The sequence below is a fragment of the Xenopus tropicalis genome, chromosome 7 (assembly GCF_000004195.4).
Source record: "Xenopus tropicalis strain Nigerian chromosome 7, UCB_Xtro_10.0, whole genome shotgun sequence".
Classification (NCBI taxonomy): Eukaryota; Metazoa; Chordata; class Amphibia; order Anura; family Pipidae; genus Xenopus; species Xenopus tropicalis.
The window spans coordinates 125,983,540-125,992,433 of NC_030683.2; the positions used below are offsets into that span (position 1 = coordinate 125,983,540).

An 8,894-nucleotide genomic window follows, 5' to 3' on the forward strand; every position below is an offset into this window, starting at 1 on the left:
TGTCCCACAAATCAGCATTTTCATTCCTGTGTGTATTATGTAATGAATAGGGTATTATTATCATTCTTTTCCTCTTTTATTAAAAAGAAGATAGCTTCTAACTCTGTAACCTTGTTATGGGCTAAGGGGGCCCAGCCTGAAGGCCAGTTAGGGGGGGATTTGGGGTGAGTGCTTATTTGTGCCCTGGGTACCCCTGGAACTATAGCAGGGTGACTGTTACCCCAATGTTTCTATATATCTGTAACCTTGTTATGGGCTAAGGGGGCCAAGCCTGAAGGCCAGTTAGGGGGGGATTTGGGGTGAGTGCTTATTTGTGCCCTGGGTCCCCCTGGAACTATAGCAGGGTGACTGTTACCCCAATGTTTCTATATATCTGTAACCTTGTTATGGGCTAAGGGGGCCCAGCCTGAAGGCCAGTTAGGGGGGGATTTGGGGTGAGTGCTTATTTGTGCCCTGGGTACCCCTGGAACTATAGCAGGGTGACTGTTACCCCAATGTTTCTATATATCTGTAACCTTGTTATGGGCTAAGGGGGCCCAGCCTGAAGGCCAGTTAGGGGGGGATTTGGGGTGAGTGCTTATTTGTGCCCTGGGTACCCCTGGAACTATAGCGGGGTGACTGTTACCCCAATGTTTCTATATATCTGTAACCTTGTTATGGGCTAAGGGGGCCCAGCCTGAAGGCCAGTTAGGGGGGGATTTGGGGTGAGTGCTTATTTGTGCCCTGGGTACCCCTGGAACTATAGCAGGGTGACTGTTACCCCAATGTTTCTATATATCTGTAACCTTGTTATGGGCTAAGGGGGCCCAGCCTGAAGGCCAGTTAGGGGGAGATTTGGGGTGAGTGCTTATTTGTGCCCTGGGTACCCCTGGAACTATAGCAGGGTGACTGTTACCCCAATGTTTCTATATATCTGTAACCTTGTTATGGGCTAAGGGGGCCCAGCCTGAAGGCCAGTTAGGGGGGGATTTGGGGTGAGTGCTTATTTGTGCCCTGGGTACCCCTGGAACTATAGCGGGGTGACTGTTACCCCAATGTTTCTATATATCTGTAACCTTGTTATGGGCTAAGGGGGCCCAGCCTGAAGGCCAGTTAGGGGGGGATTTGGGGTGAGTGCTTATTTGTGCCCTGGGTACCCCTGGAACTATAGCAGGGTGACTGTTACCCCAATGTTTCTATATATCTGTAACCTTGTTATGGGCTAAGGGGGCCCAGCCTGAAGGCCAGTTAGGGGGAGATTTGGGGTGAGTGCTTATTTGTGCCCTGGGTACCCCTGGAACTATAGCGGGGTGACTGTTACCCCAATGTTTCTATATATCTGTAACCTTGTTATGGGCTAAGGGGGCCCAGCCTGAAGGCCAGTTAGGGGGGGATTTGGGGTGAGTGCTTATTTGTGCCCTGGGTACCCCTGGAACTCTAGCAGGGTGACTGTTACCCCAATGTTTCTATATATCTGTAACCTTGTTATGGGCTAAGGGGGCCCAGCCTGAAGGCCAGTTAGGGGGGGATTTGGGGTGAGTGCTTATTTGTGCCCTGGGTACCCCTGGAACTATAGCGGGGTGACTGTTACCCCAATGTTTCTATATATCTGTAACCTTGTTATGGGCTAAGGGGGCCCAGCCTGAAGGCCAGTTAGGGGGGGATTTGGGGTGAGTGCTTATTTGTGCCCTGGGTACCCCTGGAACTATAGCAGGGTGACTGTTACCCCAATGTTTCTATATATCTGTAACCTTGTTATGGGCTAAGGGGGCCCAGCCTGAAGGCCAGTTAGGGGGGATTTGGGGTGAGTGCTTATTTGTGCCCTGGGTACCTCTGGAACTATAACAGGGTGACTGTTACCCCAATGTTTCTATATATCTGTAACCTTGTTATGGGCTAAGGGGGCCCAGCCTTTGCCCAGTACTTTATGTCTCTATGGAAATATCTGTTCATTTAGACATCATGTTGACCTTTAAATGTTTGCAGCAAACTCCCCAGTTGTAGTTGTGCCAGAATTACTGAATTCTGTTACTGTTACACAGCTCAGCCAACATGCAGCGGCCACAAGAGAATGTCATTTACCACTTATTTGTGACTGTTACTCTATAACTATGGTCCCAAATGTTTGTATCCTTGTTATGGGCTCAGTGAGGGCCTGGCAAAATGGTGGTTTAAACTGAATAATTCTGAAGATCTCTCCATACGGGCTCCATGTTGTTGGGAACTCTTGCAAAGTAACAAGATGGCGGCCCACTGTGGACAAATTTGTAAGCATAAACCATTACTTTAATTAGGCTTCTCAACCTCTGGGCTTCTGCAGTAAGTTCAGAATAGTTATGTTCAATATACAAAATACATCATTTCTAATGGTATTCTGTTATATGAGGGAATCTGTCTGTTGATTACACACTCATTTTGGGGGTATAGTTTTCCTTTAAACCATTCTGCTTAGTTGATCTAATGGACTACACCAGCTCTGAGACATGGGGAAATAATGATGTGCATTCCTGTAGTAAGTTTTGCTCTAGATGGTCCCTTTGGTCATTGGCCATTGTATAATATACAAGTTAACATAAAGCTATTTTACTTACCTCCATCTTCTCCACTGACATAAAGAGGATATAAGGATAAAAAACACATGTACATGTTACGTTCATTGCACTATTGGATCTGTTGTTATAGGGGAGCTAGTGATAAAAAGAAAATGTTATATACTGTAAGCTTCATCCAAGGGAAATATTATATACTTACTAAATACATTCAACTCTGTACCATTTCTGAAATAATGAAATGAATCTCCTCATCGCAGTAGTCTGTCTCTCTACATACAGCTTTGTGACGGAGTCGGTTATTTTGAAAGATAGTCAGTTCTAATACATTGTTTATGGAACTCAACCCCAATATAGACAGGGGGAACAAAGAGATACTGTATATTATATTATATCTATATTATTTCTCTATTTATCACTGTCAATCATTTCCGTTATGGTACAAATATGCAAAGAAGAGCTGACACTTACCCAGAGCGCAGATAAGAAACACAATAGTCACTCTCAGCATGTTTTTCTATTGTTCTACTGTGGTTGTCTAAAGAAAAAACACTTGGAAATTATTTAATTCCCAATCAAATGTGTCAATATACGTCACTAAATATTTTGCTTTTTCAAAAAATTGACATGAAATAATTCAATCAAGTGATAATGGGCCAATTTATCAAGAACTTTTACTTTTTTTTTTTAAATCTCTTTTTTTTACCAGCAGTAACGATGCTTGTGGTTTTGTTAAACAAATGAACTCTCAGGACAGATTTTTTTCGCCATCTCAGTGCATTGTGCCTGAGTCTGAGCTTTCAGCCAGCGCTACACATTAAAACTGCTTTCAGCTAACCTATTGTTTCTCCTACTCCCATGTAACTGGAGGAGTCCCAAGCCGGACTTGGATTTCTTACTATTGAGTGCTATTCTGATACCTACTGGGAGCTGCTATCTTGCTCCCTTCCCATTGTTCTGCTGATCGGCTGCTGGGGGTGAGGGGGGGGGGGATATCACTCCAACTTGCAGCGCAGCAGTAAAGTGTGCCTGAGTCTGAGCTTTCAGCCAGCGCTACACATTAGAACTGCTTTCAGCTAACCTATTGTTTCTCCTACTCCCATGTAACTGGAGGAGTCCCAAGCCGGACTTGGATTTCTTACTATTGAGTGCTATTCTGATACCTACTGGGAGCTGCTATCTTGCTCCCTTCCCATTGTTCTGCTGATCGGCTGCTGGGGGGGAGGGGGGGGATATCACTCCAACTTGCAGCGCAGCAGTAAAGTGTGCCTGAGTCTGAGCTTTCAGAAGGAGCCGGCGCTACACATTAGAACTGCTTTCAGCTAACCTATTGTTTCTCCTACTCCCATGTAACTGGAGGAGTCCCAAGCCGGACTTGGATTTCTTACTATTGAGTGCTATTCTGATACCTACTGGGAGCTGCTATCTTGCTCCCTTCCCATTGTTCTGCTGTTCGGCTGCTGGGGGTGAGGGGGAATATCACTCCAACTTGCAACGCACCAGTAAAGTGTGCCTGAGTCTGAGCTTTCAGAAGGAGCCGGCGCTACACATTAGAACTGCTTTCAGCTAACCAATTGTTTCTCCTACTCCCATGTAACTGGAGGAGTTCCTTCCCCAAGAGCTCTTAAGTCCCCCCAGGTAGCACTACCTGCACCAGAGTACCTTCCCCTTTGGAAAGGTGGCTGCTCCCATGTAGCAGGCAAGCGAGTGTAGGGAACTAGTAAATTGTGCCCTTTCTTACTGGTAGTCCCCTAGTTCTTTGTACAGCTATAACAGGTCCTTAATGTAATGAGAAGTAAGTCTCTGTTCCTGGGTCATAGCATGACATTTTGCAGTTCCACAGTTTGGCCATAAGGTGGCACTGTGGTGTAGTATAAAAGGCTTAGCAGCCATGAGGCTGGAGGCCATTTTGTGAAGCTCTCTGCCTGAATAAGCAGGTGGGGAGATATTGTGGAACCTGGGTAGGTAGGCCCAGACAGAATAGGCAGCTCCTGTTATAGGTCACACTAGGTGCGATAGACAGGCAGCTTCTGGCTCCGACAAGGATTTGCAGAGGGATTATTATCCCGGGTATAACACTGCCCAGAGTAGGGTAACAGTGTACAGACCTAGGGTTGGATAGTTGATCGCCCAGGTTCCACTGGAAGCCATAACCTGAAAGCTGTGAGTTAACCCATTGTGCCCTGCGGGTTGAGAGTCATTGTGACCATTTGTCGTAAGTACTGCCTGTTCTGTGAGATGCTACTACCTACCTATTCTGTGCTGTAATTACTCCTAAGTGGCTGTGTAAATAAACAGTTCATTGTTCAACGTTAAGAACTTTATAAACTGCTGGACCCGCCCTTGATTTTTGGCTCCAAACCTAGGCACACCTTTTCCCAGAAGTGCACTGGGGCACCCAGCCAATCGGGTTCCTCCCCAGTCTGTAGCCGGGCGGGATAAGGTCACAGACAGAGAAAAAGGGGAAAACATTCTCTGATCCCCTACAGTATGGAGATCCGAATTATGGAAAGATCCCATATCATATTAGAAGGACTCGTTAGCCTGGAAGTGCCTCAATCATAACGACCCAGGCCGGCAGTATCTCTATGCGCTACACTGCTGACTTTGCGTTTTTATCTTAACTCCAAAACAAAATGGCACCTTAAGGCCTCAAGCTGTCAATTACAATATTACACAGCCGAACAATTAAACCAATGACAGGACAGAATCCAATTAGAGCCGCAGTCTCTTTCCCAATGTTCTTGCATAATAACGTACATTCATGTTGCACACAATTATATATTACAAAATATTTATCCTGGGAGTTTTTATAATCTGTCAGTCGCTCACATTAAGGGGCCGTTTATTAACATTTGAGTTGATTTTTTTGGTTACGTCCCATGCACAGACAGACTCACAGCCAGATACAGGGGGTCACTCAGGAACTAGAAGTAACATAGTAAGTTGGGTTGAAAAAAGACATACGTCCATCACGTTCAACCCAACCATAACACTGTCCCACAGCGCCCCCTGGTTTTGCTATAGAAGTTGCCAAAAACCATAATTATAGGTGCAAGGAAATTCCCCAATGAGAATTCTACTGAGCAACAATGTGAGTGTAAGTGCAAGAGAAGTGACCAATGAGAATGCTGATTCCCAGCACTGTGTCAGGCCCCTTGCTGGTACCTTACATATAGAGATAATGATGGCATTTTTCCCGTCATTATATGGCACAGGAATCAGACATGGGGATAAAGGGACAGACTTGTTCAGTGCTGGGAAACTGTGCTTATTGCTCCCAACTCCAATTGCAGGAACAGAGAACAGGGAGCCGGATTTACTCACATCAGCTGGGATTCTCATTGGGGGATTTCTTGCATTTTAATGCAGTTTTATTGGGCAATATTGCTTTAAGAATACAGCCCTGATGTTGCTGGACTACAGCTCCCAGCATGCCTCACCCTTCATTATATGTTACATTATTCTGGGATTTGTAGTCCGGCAACAGCTGAGTAACGTTTGGTTGAGCCGCGCTGTGCAGCAGGGTTTAGTTCCCCTTTAACCCTTGGCATAAAGGGTTAAACAGAGACTTTCAACTTGAATGACAAGGAGCTGACTGAGTTATTATTCTGATGTGATAATTATTGGTTTCTGCTATAGGGAGGGAATGATCTTCCTGGAAACAACTCCCATGTCAGCATCTCATTTACATTAGTTATTTGGGTACAAGAGGCCCCGCCCATTTGCAGACTGAGGATAAATAGAAGCAGAACATTTATTCCGGCATCACTGCTACTGGAGAGACAGGTAAGGGAGACATTATACTGAAGGAGTCGGGACAGTGGGTTAGTGTGGCCTTTAATCAGTGGCACTGATATTCCCTCTTCCCCTCCCATAGGTCAGAATGCTGCTCAACTCTCCAATCAGGCTGCTCGTGGCACTCGGTAAGTAAATTCTGATAACAGCGACCTTTATTATATTACTGAGTCATGGTTTTATTACAATGTAAAAATGTATATGCAATACAAACTTTATCTCATGGAAACAGGGGGCAGTTTGAATATAATCACTTACAAATTCTGTTCTATTTCTGAAAAAGAGCGACTGCATTGTCCCCCTCTCAGCAATGTGTCTGCCTACATGCAGCTTTGTGTCGGAGTCGGTTATTATGAAAGACAGTTAGCTCTAATATAATGTCAGGCAAAGGGAACTCACCCCAATGTATCGTATGTAATGTATGTAACAATATTTATAGATTTGTATTCTTGCCCAGTAACCCATGGCAACCAAACCGTTGCTTTTAATGAACCAGAGCCATTAGAAATACATGTAAGAATGAAATATATGGTTCCTTGGTATATGTTACTGGGCTGCGGCAAACTGTGCCCATGGGACAACACAAACCTTACTACTGGCAGCAAGAGCCCCGGGGGATAAATATCAAACTGGGGGGGAAGTTTTGGGGGGCAGTGGGGGTGGGAGGGGGGGCTGCACCAGGGATAAGGAGAATACAGTTTAGACATGAGTTTTGCTGCAACAAATGTGCATTATCAGACTCAGCTAAAATAACTGAAAATGTGTATTTTTCCCCTTTTGTGCAGCGCTCACAGCGACACTGGTGGTATCACAGGATGAAGGTAAGAGATTCATTTCCTAAATATGTATTTAAAGGGGAAGTTCAGTTAAATTGGAATCTTATCATGATGTGGCGGATACTATTTTTGGGCAGAAGTCCAGAATACTAAGGGGCACAAAAGCGTGCAACTTGGCGCTTATTCCTGCTTGGCTTGTGGCAGTGGGGGGGGGGGGGGGGGGGCAGAGGGGACTGGGCTCCATAGTAACAGCTCCTAAAGGGCCCTTGGGAAATGGGCAGTTTGGTGCTTATGGAAATTCCATATCAGTCAGGAGCCACATTGGGATCCTTATACTTCTGGGTCCCCTAGGAGCCACGGGGCCCCCTCTCTCTGTTATAGTATGTGCTCGGCATTAATATCCAGTAGTATAAGAAATATAATATTAGAAGTTTAACTCACAGATCCAATGTATATAACAGAGCTGTGTATAAGAGCAGCAGAACATTTCCGCTTGTCCCGGTACCTGACACATCTCTCTGCTCTCCCCGTACAGAACAAAGTTGCCCAGACAACGAGCAGTGGTACCAAGAAAAGCCCTGTTTGCAGCTCTGTGGGGCCCAAGAGAAATGCATATATAGGCCTGGATCTGGCTGTGATTGCAAACCCGGATATACCAAGCAGACTCTCGACTCTCCGTGTATCCCAAAAAATGAATGTATCATCTGTGAAGAGCTGAAAGTCTATACCCCCTGCAATAAGTTCTGCCCACCTACCTGCAAGCCCAAAGGGTGCATTGAAATATGCGCCCCGGGGTGTATATGCAAACAAGGATACGCGTGGCACAATGAAAAGTGCATCCCTGAGTCAGAGTGTCCCAAATAATAACATGAAAACTGGAAAACTACTAAATGTTACCCCAATAATTAGTACTTGGGCGGGACTGTGCCAAATGGATCCTACGGTTGGGCGGGTTGGCACGTTACAATAAAAGAAATTTATCACAAAACTGAGTGAAACTGAATTTTTTCATAAAAGTTACCAGGGAGTCCCATGAACATATAAAGAAGAAGCCGAAGGCCAAGTACTTTCATACAGGTCATGGGACTCCGAGGTGACTTCTAATATCCTTATATGTTACAGCAGGGAGCACGTTATTTCTTATAATACACACGTTTCAGTGAGTCATGTGACACAAATGACATCACTAAGGACCTAATGACATCACTCAGCACCATCTATAAGGATATCCATGGCTTTTGGGCATCATATTAAAAATATAGAAGCAGTTGGTTAAGAAATGATCTCTTTGCAGTTCCTCGGATCATCTCTACCTTCAGTTCTGTTTATATGGGTCATAAGTTCTTATAGCAAGCGTAATATATTGCATTAAACCCAGAGCACGTACAGTAAGTAATCAGGGTCACTTTAAGGTACCAGTGGGCCCAGACCAAAGATCTGATTGTTGGGCCCCCACAACCACCCCCAGATACCTGTATTCATCCCCCAAGCTGAAAAAGCTTGAACATATTGAGCAAAAAAATAAGAAATAGCCTGTACTTAGTGAGTTAAATATGAGATCCAGGCGCTGCCCTAGACCAACAGTGTTGCAGCAGATAAACCCAAATCCCATAAACAAAATAGTTATGTTGAGCTCTTCCAGATAATTAAAATGAGGCTCTACCATTTCTAGGGGATCCCTCACTCAACCGTTTATAGCGGTTGATGGGTTTGATGGTGGGCCCTGAGCAATAGCCCCTTTTGACCATTTATTAAAAAGGCCCTGTAAGCAAATAATTGATTTATGTAATCA

General features: G+C 44.8%; 1 protein-coding gene across 1 annotated transcript; it reads left to right on the forward strand.

Annotated features, from left to right (window-relative positions):
* Positions 1 to 6,174: 6,174 nt before the first annotated feature.
* LOC100487636 (chymotrypsin inhibitor Ani s 6) lies at positions 6,175 to 8,090 on the forward strand. Its single transcript, XM_018095786.2, has 4 exons — positions 6,175 to 6,317; positions 6,409 to 6,454; positions 7,112 to 7,147; positions 7,638 to 8,090. The coding sequence occupies exons 2-4, from the start codon at positions 6,415 to 6,417 to the stop codon at positions 7,964 to 7,966; spliced, it is 405 nt and encodes a 134-aa protein (XP_017951275.2). The 5' UTR covers positions 6,175 to 6,317; positions 6,409 to 6,414; the 3' UTR covers positions 7,967 to 8,090.
* Positions 8,091 to 8,894: the final 804 nt, after the last annotated feature.